The sequence below is a fragment of the Uloborus diversus genome, chromosome 4, assembly GCF_026930045.1.
Source record: "Uloborus diversus isolate 005 chromosome 4, Udiv.v.3.1, whole genome shotgun sequence".
NCBI classification, from domain to species: Eukaryota; Metazoa; Arthropoda; class Arachnida; order Araneae; family Uloboridae; genus Uloborus; species Uloborus diversus.
This window is the reverse complement of record NC_072734.1, coordinates 161,524,264-161,541,952: the sequence shown is the minus strand read 5'-3', so window position 1 is coordinate 161,541,952 and position 17,689 is coordinate 161,524,264. Positions and strand designations below refer to the sequence as shown.

Sequence of the window (17,689 nt, the reverse complement as noted above, 5' to 3'; positions counted from 1 at the left end):
CGAGGTTTGAGGGCGCATGGATCTAGAAAAAATAACCGTGAATAAGAATTATTATTAGTATTATTATTTTGAAGTTAAATATATATTTTCTGCTTAATGTTACTTCCTACGCTTTCTGAATGACATATCTACAAATATACCTCGTAAAAATACTTGTATCCTCCTACTGTTTTTACGAATACGCTGCGCCCTGCTCTGTTTTATGCATATCTTAGTGCGTCCTTTCTGCCGCTTTCAAGTTTATCACAACATTTGATTAAAAAAAAGCAAATGTTTCTCGGAAGGCTAAATTTACGTAAGCTTGTCCTCTAACACCTTTAAAATGAACTCCTTTTTAAACTAAATTTTTGGGAGGGCGGAAAATCTCAATTTTACCAAATGGAACTCCAAAATTCGCCGAATGATGTTAATATTGCCGAAAGGAACTGTTAATTTCGCCGAATGATGATAACTTTGCCGAATGGAACTCCAAATTTCGCCGAATGATGATAACTTTGCCGAATGGAACTGCAAATTTCGCCGAATGATGATAACTTTGCCGAATGGAACTCCAAATTTCGCCGAATGATGATAACTTTGCCGAATGGAACTGCAAATTTCGCCGAATGATGATAACTTTGCCAAATGGAGCTCCAAATTTCGCCGAATGATGATAATTTTGCCTAACAGAACTGTTTTGGCGAATCGTGACATGAAATTTGCTGAATAAGAAGAGTTTTTAAAGGTCACAGTGACTTCCCGCGACCTGCCATCGGAGCGGGGTACCCGATGGCTCTTTCGTTTTCCTTGTTCGCTAGAATGACATAGGAAGATTAAGCCGCAGTGGAGCAGATTTAAACTAGGCACAATGGCACAATGTGAAGCAGATTTCACCTCTGAATAGTTTTTTAATCCATTAAGACTATACAAATGTTCTGAATTTCAAAAATCGTTCAAATTACTTAGCTCTAAATTTTATTTTAGTTCAGAGGCATTAAAATTCTATTGGCTCCTTTCCTGTTAAGAATAATAAGTACTATTTCTGCACCTTTCTCCCACAAGCACTGGAGAAATTCAAAATTTCATACTAAAAGTAAGTCACATTGAAAAATATTCGTCTACACGTTAACGATAATTACTGAATGCTCTGAAGACAAAATTTTTCAAATCGTGTTGTGGATGCAAACATATAGTGCATTTCAACAGATGCTGATGTAAATAGAATAAAAATAGGCAAAGCTCTAAAAGCTGAGGCTGATGCTCGAAAATAGCGGGAAAAGCTATGAAATTAAAAAATAGATATTAACAGAGATGAATTGAGGGCTTAAATATAAGAGTCGCTTCGATCTGATAAGTCGGTTAGTGAGTTGCTATATTGTGTTTGGAAGTAAATACGTGTTTCTACTACATTACCTTAGCTATACTGGACATTTTAGCAATAATTGTTCGGATTATCTATAAGTGCTTTAAATAAATTTGGTGTTTTTAAAAATTTTGAGCCATTTTTCAAGGATGCCTGAATAGACCGGGGTCCCTCGCCCTGTTTCGTTATTCATTACTAACAAGCTCATTTTCGGTTAGTAGCTTCATTTTGTCGAGACGCCCAACATTAGCCAGTACAAAAATTTTGTAAGTGGTAGCTAACAGGGGTAATAAGGACATAGTTTGTTGATTTGGCGGTTATCAAATATTTATAACTAACTGGTTTTTTTCTATAATTCTCAAAATAATTATCTAAATTAGCCGAAAAAAAAATTGTCCTACAAAATGCACGATTTGATCAAAGATGCCCCACTTTTGCAACATGTACCATTTACGAAGACATGAAATATAATTACTAACCAGCTGAATTTTTTTTGGTCAGTTAGTTAATATTTATATAATTTAAGACACACATTGTCCTACAAATTGCGTGGCATGCTTTTCTGGTCCGACACTCCAAAGTTGTAGTACAAATCCCAAGTATAAAAATAATTACTATCAAGTTCATTCTTCGTGAGTGGTTTCCTTTCAATGAGACGCCCAACAGTTTCCTTTGCAAAAATGCTCGATTGTGGTAACTAAGAGGAGGAGCAGGTATATAATATGTTGATTTGATGATAATAAAAAATTTAGTTACTAGCTGGTTTTTTTTAAAAAAAATTCTCAAAATAATTATTGGTATTAGCCGATAAAATATTTGTCATACAAAATTCAAGATTTTATCAACGAGGTTCCCCCTTTCTAACATGTACCATTAACGAGGTCATGAAATATAATTACTAACCAGCTGAATTTTATTTGATCAGTTAGTTAATATTTATATGATTTAACACCCACATTGTCCTACAAATTGCGTGGTACGTTTTGCCGATCCTCCAATGCAATTTGAAATTCATACAACTGAAAACAGATTCATTCACTACATTTTGCTATTGGAGTTCAGTTATATTAGTACGCATGCGCACATAATTGTTTACTGTGTATTAGGTATTTTACGTTGGAGTCGACCATAACTAAGACCGTGCTAAGTTATTTTATGTTGACCACGTGTTTATCGCTCTGAAATAATTTCAATTGCTTTGTGAATGGGGTGGTTTCCTTCAGTCAAAAGTACTACTTTTAGTCACTGAAATCGATAGAATGAGTAAAAAAAAAAAATAAAATAATAACATGGACCCAGAAAATACTTTCATTTTCCCAACAGTTATTTTTTAATAAATTTTTTTAAATGCCCGATTTTGAAAACAAGGCGTGGTCTGAAATTGACAGAATGAGCAGAAAAAATATCATGGAGCGAGAAAAAGCTTTCATTTACCCAAAGCTTAATTTTTAATTAACCTTTTTAAATGTTCGATTTTTAAAATAAGGCGTGGTTTTTATGACGTCACAAATGATGCACTTTGCCGCATCTTTCTACTACGATTCCACGTTAAGATAATCAAGCAGCGAATTAAAATTGCGCTCTACGCTTGCTATCAACCATATCGTTGCTAATACACGTGAGTAAAAATGCGAATTAAATACTTTGCTCTGTGATTGGCAACACTGAATGGCATTTCATCATTTGTGATGTCACACGACAGAAGCGTAAACAATGACAAAGCACCGATTAAAGTAATTTTTTAAAAATATTAAACTTAAACAAGTTATTTAAAAAATGGTCAGATCCTATGTTTTTAAGCATGCTCTTTCAGAAAAAAATACTTTTAAAATTTTGGAAAAGACCCCATTGCTACAAAATAATGGAGTGTTTTTTATGCAATATATTGTGCGACAACCCTCGCAAACGCGAAGAAATCAAGAAGTTTTCTCATGATATTTTGCTTTCTTGTCGAAATTTTCTATCAGCTCGAAAGCATCATAATCACACATATTGTAATGTCGTACTACCGGAAAATTGGAATGACGACATAATCGGGTATCATTCCTCTTGCTATAAAGAATTTAGAGTGAAATCAAAATATTTTTGTTATGAAAGGTAAGTCGATTGACTATTTTTTCATTTTATTTTTAAAATATATGAAAAATAATTTATTAAGTAGACATTTTCACTCAATTATGTAAAAAAATTGGAGTATTTCCATGATAAAATTATTGCTATTTTTTTTAAACAATCATTTTAGTAAATACATTATACTTTACATATTTTTCTAAAAAATCTGGAGTATAATGCATAGTACAGTAAAATTAGGCCAAAAAATGGCCAAACCCAAACATCCAAAAAAAAAAAAAGTTGAAACCTGTTGCAAATTACTTCTTACCCTTTCAGCAAAAAGGAGTAAAAAGTCCCAGCACTTTGCGGGTCGGGTTTTGGGGGAAAGGGGGGGGGGGGCGAGTAATCCTCTTTTTAAATAAAAATAATTTCTATTACTTAAAAAAAAATACTCAAAACTCGCAGAAACCACACTCTATAATAGTAAAATAATAAACTCTCACAGAAAAAATTCTAATTATCTGGAGTGCACAAACGGGGGGGGGGGGGGGGGTTCCATGGCTCATATTGCGTCATTGGACTTTTTAAGGCAGTTTTTTCAAGGGGTATTTCTTTCTTTCTTTTTTTTTTTTTTTTTTTTTTTGAGGGCTTTTATTCTGGTTGTACTCCGTCACACTTAAGGGGTGCGCCATCACTTGGAGGTTTAATTTTTTCATGTTATTACAGATTTAGATTTCACAGACGAACAAAATGAAGAAGATACTGATGAAGATGAGAGTGATATTAGCAGCGACGATGACGAATATTTGCCGATGAGTTAGATGAAAATTAATTTATATTTTGTGTAAAAGTAAATTTTTTTTATATATATAAGATAATAAAGTTGATTTATTTCAATAAATATATTTTCACTTTACGTTATGTTTCACATAGGAAAACGAAAATAACAATTATTGTAGAACTAGGGATATATACCTGTTTTCTCGTAAGACATTGTTTTATTTGGGCACAAAACAGACTAACTTATGTATGTGCATTTTGTAGGACAATTTTTTTTTCGGCTAATTTAGATAATTATTTTGAGAATTATAGAAAAAAAAACCAGTCAGTTATAAATATTTGATAACCGCCAAATCAACAAACTATGTCCTTATTACCCCTGTTAGCTACCATTTACAAAATTTTTGTACTGGCTAATGTTGGGCGTCTCGACAAAATGAAGCTACTAACGGAAAATTTGCTTGTTAGTAATGAATAACGAAAAAGGGCGAGGGATCCCGGTCTAGAAGTAACGGCGGACCATAATATGTCCAAGTTTACTTTATTCCATATGTCCACCTCATGAATCTGAGCTTTCTAAATGATGACAGGGCCAAAACATACAATCAATAGATAAATTATAAGTTCCTAACTGTTTAAAAAGTAATAATCTTGATAAGTTGAAATTTTTTTCGAGCAGAATGCGCAAGAGGATAATGCCCATAACAAGCCAAAATAAGAAACTATATTTTCAGTTTCTTCCTATCTTCGCTAAATCGTCGAGATTTGCCGGTGCGCAACACACACCAACTCCCTGGTGATCAATATTCATATCACTACCTGCTGAAGAAAATTATTGATAAAACATAACAGCTTTGATTTATCTTTCACTGCAATTTTGTTATGGTAACAAACGAAATGCATTTACTCTATTTAAAGCAAAAAACGTCCCTTTTGTTGATGTTTTCATGATGAAACTCCATTAATCTTACATTTATAAACAGAACTTAAAGTTGATTTTCATAAGCATTTTTTAAAGTTACATCATTACGCAATTTTCTCTAAACATTTCTATCATTTCCAGTGTTTTGTTAGGGCAGCGTTTCTTAATTTCTTAAATAAGTGGAACCCTTTAGAATGCCCGCTTTTTTTTTTCTTGTGGAACCCCTGATTTTTCATCAGCAGTTTGCTCTGAATGCAACATTATAAAAGTGGTTTGCTTGCAACATAAATTAAAATTATTTCAAATATTTTTTTCTATGTCCAAAAAGTAACTTCAAAAATTGTAATGGACTGTCTTTAAAAAGTTGTAAACAACTCGTTAAAACGAAATTTTAAAGTTTAAATTATTATGAAATGAGTGGTATACTTATCACAGGTGCATTTAATGCTACACTATATGGAGGAAGGTTGAATTTTCATGCCAGTTTTAGCATCAAGTCTGCAACCGTATTTGTTTTTTGTTGATATAAAGTTGAGAACTACGTTTCTTATATACATGCAGATGCAAATGGTAAAATTGACGACACCGCCTTTCGTGACAATTAAGAATGCTCATTTCTTGAACTGCACTCGAATTTCAGTAACAGCATTGTTTTAATTTCTTGTGCAAGGTTGAATCGGATCTAGTTTCTCTAAAAGTTTCGTATTCTATTTGGCATAGTCGGAGGTTGTATAATAACAATAAATGGGGTCTTTAATCACAATTCATTTTAATATTTTCTTGCTATCCATTCCGAAAACATTCATTTTAAACCTGTGTTGTGCTTTGAGGCCTTATTTTGAGCGATTTTTCAAGTGAGTCGTTGCAAGTTTCGTGGAACTCTTCAGTTATTTCCGTGGAACCGTGGGGTTCCGAGGATCACAATTTAAGGAACACAGTGTTAGAGGATAAAATAAAAGCTGTTTACACATAGTGGAAGATTTCATGTTTTCTGTTCTAAAAATAAACTGCAATGTTCAACGACTCGTCGTTTTCTTCTTTCTATTGTTAAATCAAATTGACATTTGCACTTACTTTCAAAGACAATACTTGCTTCTCTGGAATGGGCTTTTCAGTTGATAGTTTGCTGTTAAATGATAAAGAAATGGAGAGTATCGAATGAATTGCGAGAACTTAGTAAGTTTTTAACTGGCATTCTAAATCTAAATTTTCTTATTGACTTTATGTGAAAGCTACTCGCGGTTTGGGAATTTATTTGCTGAGATGTACTAGGTGTGACACTTTACAGTAGAAAAATGTTTTTTTTTTTTTTTTTTTTTTTGAGTATTGGCAGTGTTCGAACTTAATTAGCTTGAGGAAAGAAGCCAACAGCTGATCCTTTTAGGGTATAGTCACCCAATACGACAGTACTTCCTAATATGGGGCACCTATACTTTTTTATGCATGCATTCGATGTGTGCGGAAAATTTCGGAACTAGTTGTATAAGGAATGATGCTCAGAGCCCGATCATTCTGATATTGGACTTGGGGCACAAACTTATTTCAGGGCCCCCCTAAGGCCCGACTAAAATTTCTGAAGACGCTGGACATGAAATTCATTTTGTGACCCCCCCCCCCCCTCCATTCCCAATTATTCTATATAATGAAGCTATAAAATATTTCGATACTTGCGTATTAACACAATACACAACCATGCTAAATTTGTGGTTGTAACCTCATATCATAATATAGTATTATAATTTAAAAAGTAAAAGAGATATAATATACGATAATTATATAAGATGTGGTTAAACTTTGCCCGTTGCAGCAAACCGTAAATATCAAAGTTATCTATGATATAACTTTCAATAGTAAATGCAGACTAAACATGCTGTAGTTTTAGGATTTCCAAAGAGATCAAGGTTTTAAGGGGAATTTTTATCAACAAATAAGATTTTTTTCCTTGTCTTAGCATTTGCAAAAATATCAATGATATCATTATACTTTAGATTCTGAACGAAATCATTATTTATTTCTAATTAGCATGATAAATTAAGGGGATTTTGGGCCCCCCTAAAATCTAAGAGGAGGGGTCTGTGGCCCACATGCCCCTGCGGTAATCAGGCTCTTTATAATGTGACCAGAAACTGTAGTCCAGCCGCAGCTGCTGAGGCTGTTGGTGTTTACTCGATTTATAAATACTACAATTTTTACAGTGCTTCAGTAATCAAAATGCACCGTTCTTATACGTTAGAAATCACAGGGACAAGAAAGCCTCCTATTTTTTTTAGAATGGTTCGTATGTAGTAGAATTTCGATTACTCGAAATAAAACGGTCTACTAGACTGCCGACCTGTGTTAATCAGTTATATAGAGAGGGATAATTTCCCCTGCACCTTCTGCCTAAGGTGCCCACGAAAAAAAATGTAACATTTAATTTTCAAGTGCAAAAGCAAAGTTTGAATCATTATGTGAGTTAATTAAATTTCTTTTTTTATGTAGCATGACTATGAGTGTTGTACTGTAATGTGTACTGCATGACTGTTGTACTGCAATGTGTACTGCATGACTAATGTACTGTACATGTAACTATTTAAAAAAAAATTCATGAAAATGAAAATTACAACTAAAGTTCAATACAATGTTTATCTTTTTTTCCCTTTTCTTTCTAATGGAACTGCGGTAGAGGCACTGCCTTTTGCAGACCTAGTGTGATCCCTCGGCATAGCATACACTCTTTCACGTGGCACCACTGTCGGTGGAATGCCATTGCCACGAGAATTTTAACGCCCACTTCTCTACTAGATGGAGGCACCTGGGCTCTATTCGATGCGAAACTGAACCAGGAATTTCATTTTTCCAAGATGTACTCCATGCTAAACGAGTACTCGAGGAACCTTTTACACGCCCCATATGTTCACAAAAATGTAACACACACTAAATGTAATATTTTGATTGTTTGTAAACTTTCAGGTGGCTTTGACTGTCGCTTCCGCAGATTCGAACAACTGATCTCTTGCAAAAAAAGAAATAAAGAATGCTCTGTTAGTCTCTTCAAAAAAAAAAAAGAGGAATGGTCGGCATGGAGCACAACAGTAGACAGATAAACGACACACACTCACGTATACACAAATTCTTTGGTTAAAAGATATAGACGCTTTCAATGCAGCAAAAATTTTGGATTTATTTTATATTTCACATTACGAAAAATCTAACTCATCAGTAACTCAGAATTACGTATTGTACTGAAAGCGAAGTGTCTAAATCTAACAAAACAAAAACTTCTAGAGATTTAAAATTATAATAAAATGTCCTTTCTCTTGTTTTAGGTAGAATGCATCGTTGTTTTATTGTTTAATTTTGAAAGCAGTATAGGCCGTGACGAGTCGTGATAAATTTTTTTTTTCCTACGTTTTTTCTGAATATCATTTCATATTCTGCGTCACCCTGGTAGGTGAAAACTTGTTGCTGTAATGAAAAATGTCCATTTGTACTTTCCCAATGCAGTGAGCGAATGGAACATGAACGAAATGAAGCTTTGTAAGTACTCCTCGTTTCTATTAAGTTATTAAATATAGTAAATAAGCTTACTAAATGCAGGGAAAATATTCTTAACTGTATTTAATTAAAACGTGCAAGAGCAAAGTTATTGATAATATATTCGCTCTATCCTAATAAGTAGCTATTTTTCATTTGAATAATCTTGTACTCATTATTAATACTAATGAGTTGATAATTTCGTTCGATGATCGTTTAGAGCTTTTAAGGTGGTACCAGGGGTGCCCCGATGGGAAGGCACGGAAGGTCACTGTGACCTTCCAAAAAATCTTTATTCGTCAAGTTTTGCTGTTGAATCTGGAAATTTGGAGACATTATTGCAATATTGAGATTCTTTTTGAGCAATCACAATTGCTTATTGTTCTCACTTGACCGTCCTTGATGTTCCGGTTCCTTTTTCAGCTTGGACCAGGGGCCTCTGCAGCACCACCGCCCGCCGTCCTCCAGGCGCGGCAGTCCCCCGGTCCTGAGCTATCCGCTTCTCCTGGTCGGAAGTGTCCATGTCCTACACGCACGCACGCTCACACACATACAAACACACGACTTCACACACTCCTACACTCACACATACACACACTCATGCCTGCACACAGACATAAACACACATGCCTACATACACACACACACGAACGCCTACACAACACTCACTCACACACATGCATACATACACTTACACAAACATGCACCCACACACATGCGCCTACACAAACACACACGCGCATACACACGCTCGTGATTGCGAAAAACATAATTTGAATTCAAGATGCCAAAAATTCAAATTATTAATTTTTTTTTTAATTTTTTTTTGATGCCCAATGTTTTGTTCCTTCTCATTCTGCATTCGCGTATTTTATGGTTCGGAAAAACTGGAATTTTATTGGAAAAATTGAGAGTTTTCCCCTACCAAAAGTTTAAATTCGGGGTGCCCTTGGATATCAATTAATCATAGCAACATTTGGTTACCAAGCATTCCCTCCTATAACACTGGTCAACAAGGTTTCTATTCCGCATTAAGTAAGTGGTGACTTCTATATTTTAGGGGGTGTAGAAAAAGAATATGACAGTAAAAATATTCCATCCCCCATAGATTATTGAAAAATCCAAAATTCCTGAAATCTCAATTTAATGACATTTTTCCGATACATGTACAATATTTTTGTCATTTACCATTTTATAAACAATTACAAAGCTTAAAACTAGTATGAAACACAAAAAATATATGTATTGATTTTTGTTGAAAAAAATAATGATACTTGTAAAAAAAATTCCTAAATTTCATACTTTATGTAGCTTTAAATGCCTTAACTGCAGATGCTTTATTATTGGCACTAACACAAACTTAAATAATATATAATATTCTAATAAGATTCCAACAGTAACCCCGATCATAATAGGATTAAACCGTCCGTGATATCCCGCTTAAATTGCAGAAATATTCTGGTGGAAGCGCTTCCCATCGTCGTCGCTCACAGCTCCCATACTCTCAGGGGAAAAAATTTCAGTGATATTGAACATCCTAATTTTTTGCAACTTTTTAACTTGTCTTAAATTAATTTTTCATAATTAGAACTTTAATTATTTCTTAAGAACTGTGTCACAACCTTTTTAAAATCAATCCATGCTGTTTTTCCCAAATCACCTAAACTAGCTTCAAAATGTCGGTCCTTCATAAGCTTTCTAAACAAATGAGCGATGGGAACTGTTTCTACGAATATTGAAATCAACACCTCTTTTTATCCATTGATTTAACGAAATTCTTCATCAATTCCAACTTTCTGTGTAAAGGTGGGGAAATATTTTTTTTAATCGATTAGAGGAACGTTTTGCATATTTTTTTTTTCTCCTTCAATATATTGTTTGCGCTCTGGCCATTTCTTTTTTCTTCCTTTTACAAAAAAAAAAGGAAGTATTGTATTCGCGAAACAATTTTCACTCAAAAATCGACCTTAATTTCCATTTTGTTCACCCCCGAATGAACGTTGAGTTTTTTTTTTTTTTTTGACTCGATCACACGTTGATATATGCCTAGGAACCTACAGACACCCGAAATATCCATTTTGACGACCCTCGAGTTAATTACAATGAATTTTCTCGTGACGTCCGTATGTATGTGCGTATGTGTACGATATATATCGCCAGTCTTTTGGTCGCCAAGTTTTGTCGCCAACTAGGCGACAAATTTGGCGATTTTTTTAAAAATTTGGTTTTCATTTGGCCCTTTTTTTTTTTTTTGATATTTAGAGAGTAAATTATTGAATCACATTAATTGCCAATAATAGTTAAATGACATGAAATTGGGGTAAAAGGAAGTCATGTGATGCACACATCAGCTCGTTTGATATAATGTTCATGTATTTCCCTGCTGTTCTACTCACACAGAAAACAGCAGTACATTGTATAATCAAGTTGCATACCAATGAAAACGGCAATTACTTTAAAAAACTGCCCATATGCTCCAACTAGGATGTGAGTAGTCAATTTCATGAATAAATATCATCATATTTTCGTAGGATTCTTTCAATATGCTAAAATAAGCTATGGGAACCGATGGCAGAGCATTTCCACGCGCCGGAAGACAACTTCAATTACCGTGATCTAGCGTGAAACCGAAGTGATACAGAACGCCTAGCGCATCTGCAAGTGAATTCAGTTTCTACTCTCTTGTTACATGTTCTATCGCTGTAATGAGTAAAAAGATATGTGTCTATGGATCAAGTAAATTTTCAACTGCTATAAGATAGCATATATAATCCAAAAATCATAAATGAAATTTCTTAAAATTGAGGGTGATAGAAAAGTTTTGTAAACATATTCTTTTTCAGCACCTTGAAACCTATAAGAAACACCCAAAGTACATTGAGGAACGGAAAATTCGTTAACATTTGTTTTTCAGTGTAATCAGCACCAAATTAATTTTTAAAAACCAGGGAGCGCACCCTCTTAAGCCACGCATTATTTTGTAAGGGCTCTCCCAGCAGCACGCCACAAAGATATCAATTTGCTTTTTCATAAGTTCACGGTTCACTAGTTGGAAGCTATGCGATTACAGTCATGAGCAAGAATTTTTTTCCTGGGAAATGGGATGTTGGTTCTTATATTTCAAAGATATCCTTGCTTAAATATATCAAAAAAAACTTTTTTTTTTTTTTTTTATAAACTTTTTAAAGTGCTTTGTTTTAGCAGAAAAATTATCATGAAAGTGAGCATAGGCGGCTGGTGAAGCAAAAAAGTTGGGGGGGGGGGGAAGTAATGTAGGGGTTGGGAGGTGTGCCCTCTGACACTGATTTTTTTTTTTTTTTTTTTACAATTGAGCTTTATAACAGGTTTTTATATTACTGATTAAAATACTGATTAAACATGTGGGGTATGACATCACAAAATCGAGACTGATGGCCCACCGTCTACTTTCCCCCTCCATTTCAAAGTTCCATTCTTATGAAATAAGATGAGAAAAGTTCATTTATATATTTAGAATTTTTTAGTTTTAACTTTCGTGAAACAAATCAATCCACCCAACAGAAAGTCATTTTTCAATCGATTATTAATTTTTAATTCTGAAAAGTGAGGGGGCATAGTCCATTACTTTTGGAAGTTAGGGGGCAGTTGCCCTCCTCCCTCGTACGAGCCGCCTATGAAAGTGAGTGGTGGGTGTCATTTAAATGGGTTTCGTCACATGCCACAAAAGGAATTTTGCCATTCATTTGAAATAAATAATTGTTTTGCATATAGCATTTCATAACCTTGCAAAATGGATGCTTTTAAATTGTAAATGTGAGACGGATTCGTGAGCACTAACAGGAGAAATAAGATGCCATTAATTAAAATGACCGATATACATTATTTTGGATGACAAACGGGTGAACAAAATAAATCGTTACCGTCATAATTTTGTTGTTAAAGCTGTTCTGCATAACTTCGGGAGAGTACTGGCAGATACACTTGCATATTGCCTCACAGGGTTTAAAAAAAAAAAAAAAAAAAATCAAAAAAAAAAAAAAAAGATAAAATAAATTTGAATTTTGACATCTGGAATTCAAATTATGTTTTTCGCAATCACAAATGTGTGTATGTAGGTGTGTGTGTGTTTGTGTCTGTGTGTAGGCATGAGTGTGTGGGTATGTGTGTGTGTATGCGTGTGCATGTATGCGTATGTGTGTGTATGATATGGACGCAGACTGGAGACTGTTTTCGCTGGAGGAGCAGCATCGGGAGGGGCCGGTCGACGGTGGTGCTGCAGAGGGAGGCGGAGGGAAAACAAAATCACATAGGAACATCAAAAACGTCAAGTGAGAACAATAAGCAATGTGATTGCTTATAAAAAAAGGATCTTGAATTAACTTCAATTGCTGTGTACCTGTATGTTGATTTCACACGGAAAACTTGCGCGGACGAAAACGAAGAGTTCAAACAAATTCTGTTGGTTCACTAAGAGAGAACTTCCTGAATTAAAAGATAAATGTCAAAACAGGTACTAATGTTCTTGTGAATAAAATATGACAACGTATATAAAGTACAAATTAATAATGGAAAAAGGTTAAAAAAACCAGCAAACAGCTCTTTCGGCACTCTAAAATACAAGTGCCATCATCAGTGCATTAAAAACGAAGACAGGTTCACCCGACTAAAACACAGTCGAGGCGAACAATGGAATGAGAGACGAGTTGTAAAAGATATGAGAACAGTACCGGAAACGATGACGTCAAGGTTACGTCAGAACTCAGAGGACAGTTGTACTCAGGAGGAAACGACACGGACAAAAAATAAATCAAATAACAGACTTCCAAACATTAGGAAAAGGGGGGGGGGGGTGCTAGACAAATCATTGACGATTAAATTAGCATTTTTCCATATGTAATATGACTCCCAAAAATCTAAATCATGAATGGACGAACACTCGTGAATAACTTTAGCGGAAGAAAAAATAAAATTATGACCGCAGGACCAACAATGTTGAGCAATAGAGGAGCGTTTGAGATCCTGTTTTTTGACGTAATTCTCGTGTTCTTTTATCCGGAATTTGAGGGATCGTCGAGTCTGCCCAATGTAGGCCAATTTGCACTGGCAGGAAACACTGTAAATGCCCCATTTGTCAAGGTTGTGAACGGGGTGTTTAAGCTGTGAAAATTTTAATTTATTAACAGGAGAAAAAGTGACGGAAAAATGAAACTTTTTTAAGATTTTGGCAATTTGAAGACTGATGTTAGGAAAAAAGGGTAAGACAACGGAACTCGAATAGTTCACAGGAGCAAGTGTTTGATTTTTGTTAGTTGAGCTACATAGCTTCTTATAAATGGTATCAATAATATCTGATGTGAATCCCCGATCCACCGCAATACTTCGTAGGTAATTCAGTTCTGATGAAAGTAAATTGGAATTTGAAAAAATGGCTAAAGCATGGTAAATAAAAGATCTAAAAGCAGCTAATTTTTGTTTAGGAGGATGAACGGATAACTTGCGGGGGGGGGGAGAGAAACAGCAAAGGGTTTACGGAAAACAGTAGTTGTAAACGTATTGTCATGACGAGTGATGGACACATCAAGGAAAGAAAGATGATTATCAGATTCCAATTCAACCGTAAATTGAATATGTGGGTCAATAGTATTTAGGATGGATAAAAGGTTATCAAGGTCACTGACAGACGAGTCCAAAAGCACAAAAATGTCGTCAACGTACCTGACGTAAAAATCAAATTGTATAATTTTAAATAATTTAAGTTCGAAATAGTGCATGTACAAATCACTTAGAATTGGACTCAAAGGGTTGCCCATAGCAAGACCTTCAGTCATCCGAAAAAAATTACCGTCTTTTTTTTACCGTCCGAAAAACCGACGCTTGACACTTAAATGAGAAGACTAGCACGATGACGTAAAACAATGGCACAATACAAGACTTCGCACGGGCAGCTTTACGGGCCATTAAATTTCAATCTAGTCGCTGAGAGTGTGACAGCCCTTCTATGAGTTGAGAATTACGAGGAAATAAAAACTTTTGTCTGCGGGAGAGAAATGGAAGCTTCATTTATAATAACATATGACTTTGACAATCGTATGAATTTTAATATGTCTTGTAAATACGTTTACGTGTGCTTCATTTAAGGTGATTTACTCTAGCAAAAAGGTATTTAGATGAAACAAGGATTTTTAAACAAGGAAAAATTGTGCAGAAAGAATGCACAAACTATTCAGCCAATTGTGGATTCTCATAAATTTTCTTATTTTTTGGAAGAAGTTATTAATTATAGGTTTGTCAGAGTCACATTCGGATTTAGTCCTTAAATCTTCAAAAAGTTTCTATCAATGGTATATTTATTTATTTTATAAAATTTCTAAGTGTCGGTTAGTGTCTTAGCGTGTTAGCTTCCATATCGTATGGTTATGCGGCATGTAAAAATCCCCTTGTGTATTCGTTTGGCTTTCGATGCCCTAGACAAAATTGAATCCCTAGTTTAGTTTCGCATCGCCCCAGGTGCTTCCATCTGGTGGGAAACTCGGTGGCAAAATTATCCGTGCCATTGACATCCGCGCCTTAGGTGGCACATGTAAGGCTGGATGCCGTATCTGGTGATCGCACTAGGTCTGCATAGGCTAAATAGTCTAACGCATCCCCATTAGAAAGAAATAAAAAAATATATATATTACACCTTACTAAAAGCAGGTGAGCCAAAGGTGGATAGTGTTTCTAAAACTGTTAAAAGTTTCATTAATTTTATTTTGTATCACAAAACGGCAGTACTGCCTTTTGCAAATCATAAATCTGCAGTAAATGCAGCTGAATTTGAAGATATCACCTTAATTGGCCTCCATTGTATACTATGATTTCACTTTTGAGGAGGAGTAGCTCCAATTTCCGGGTTGAAGAATATATTTCAATTTACACGTGCTAAAATTCTTACAACTTTGGGTTATGATACTTTTCTGAGAGATTATGTTGTTTTCTTAAACCACGTTCCCTTCAATTCTAATGAATTTAACAGTTTAATAACTTTACGTCGTGCAAATAATGATCATATGCATGTTTCGAGGTAGGACCACCTTAAGAAAAAATATGTACATTATTGTAGTAGGGCAATTTTCGGTGCTTATTATTTTTTACATTATGCATTGTTCTGCTTTTCTCGTTTTTTAAAATATTTTTTAGAAAAGTGAAGCCATGATAGCGTACTATCGAAAAAATGTTAACTTTTTTCTAGAATTTTCCTCAATGATATTTTTACCCTCTCAGTTCAACCCTGTATTACTCTTCCAGAAATAAAAAAAGTTTGACGGTTTGTTTTTTACCCTTTAAAAGGTATTTCAGTAAAGAGGTCACCGTTCGAGCACTACACTTCGAAGGTGGCCCACAAGCCTTAATTTTGAAATTGTTTTATACGAGTAAAACCAGGTAACCCATTAAAATTTGTTACAAAAAAAGAGAAAGAAAAAATATCACTTAATATGTGTCGCAGATAAGTGTAAAACTCAACATAAAAAAATCAGGTCAGACGACAATAAAGAAATTATGAAAAATAATCAAACAAATATGGGCCACTTTTGGCTCTCTTGTCATACTTTTATACGTATATATATATATTTGAGCAATCACGATTGCTTATTGTTCTCACTCGACTGTTTTTGGCGTTCCTATGATTTTATTTTCCCGCCAGCACCCTCTGCAGCATCACCGTCGACCGACTCCTCACGATGCTGCTCCTATAGCGAAAACCGTCTCCAGGTTGCATCCATATCCTACACACACGCACATACATACACAACTACACACACACGCGCACACACAAATACATACACCTACACACATACACAAACACATAAACACATACACACACTGAAACACATACATACACACACATGCATACATACAGACACCTACACACACATACTCCCCCTACACACAAACACACATACCCCCCCCCCCCGCACACATAAACACACATGCCTACATAGACGCACACACACTCGTGATTGCGGAAAACATAATTTGAATTCAAGAGGTCAAAGTTCAAATTAATTTTTTTCCCCTTTCCTTTCAGGACACTTTAATTCTTGAGGAGATGTCGACATCAGTTCTACAACATTAACAATATCAAAATGCAAGAAAAAACAGATAATGCATTTTATGAAATTTCACTTAATAACAATATTTGTCATCAGGAAACAACGACTTCAGGCCATCCAACGACTGAAAATGAAATTCAAATTAAAGTATATAAGCGTCGTTTCTGGATGTTGTTCTTATTTAGCTCTACATCCCTTGCATCGGGTCTCTTCTATCCATTGTACGCTGGGATTTCTGACGTCACTATGTGTTACTATGATGTAAGTCAAGACGCTGCCAACTGGACAGGCCTGGTATGTATGGTGACTTACATCATATTGGTCTTTCCAGTGTCATGGTTGATAGACAGAATCGGTATTCAAAAAACTGTACTTATCAGTTCAGCCTTTAATTTATTGGGTAAGTATGCTAAGTTATAATAATTGTCTTACTTAGTTCATGTTATCCCATAGAGCTTTTTTATCAAAAAGAAAATATAAAAAAAGAAAAAACAGCGCCAAATGCGCGTTTGGACAGCCAATGCCAAAGTCTCCGAGTTTGCTCTACCACAACGGTTCCGAACCTTTTTGAGTCTATCGTTCCCTATAGAGGCTAGCTCTATAGGGAACGATATAGAGGCTAGCTCTATAGGGAACCCTTTCTTCCTTGAAAAAACCATAAGTAATCGCTAGTGAACATCGATATTATCTGTACACTAGTCGAACGTCAAGGTATGACTGATGAAATTTGCTTCTCTTCTTCTACATTTTAACAAAGCAATTGCCTGTTTGGTGATTATTTTGATAGTTGAAATTGTAACCCCAATTCCAATGGATTAGCCCTAAACTAAAGCAGATAGCGTTCACACACAGTTGACCGCTTTTCCGTTTCTTCATTCCCCTGAAATGACACAGTCTTATCAGTAAAACAGTTAAGTTACTGGATCGAGTTCAGCCTTGTCACAATAAAGCCTTTCCCTGCATGTTAAACATTACCAAAACATATTATCAAATTATCATGCCGTG

The 17,689-nt window shown here is 35.0% G+C and overlaps 1 protein-coding gene across 3 annotated transcripts in view; it reads left to right on the top strand.

Moving 5' to 3' along the window:
- The first annotated feature begins 8,475 nt into the window (after nt 1-8,475).
- Nucleotides 8,476-17,689, top strand: part of LOC129219890 (feline leukemia virus subgroup C receptor-related protein 2-like) — a 58,559-nt gene continuing 49,345 nt past the window's right edge. For all 3 annotated transcript variants that reach the window (XM_054854203.1, XM_054854204.1, XM_054854201.1), the window contains exons 1-2: nt 8,476-8,615; nt 16,660-17,084. In XM_054854203.1, coding sequence (XP_054710178.1) covers nt 16,718-17,084 — 367 coding nt within the window. In that variant the 5' untranslated portion in view covers nt 8,476-8,615; nt 16,660-16,717. The remainder of the gene's footprint in view (nt 8,616-16,659; nt 17,085-17,689) is intronic.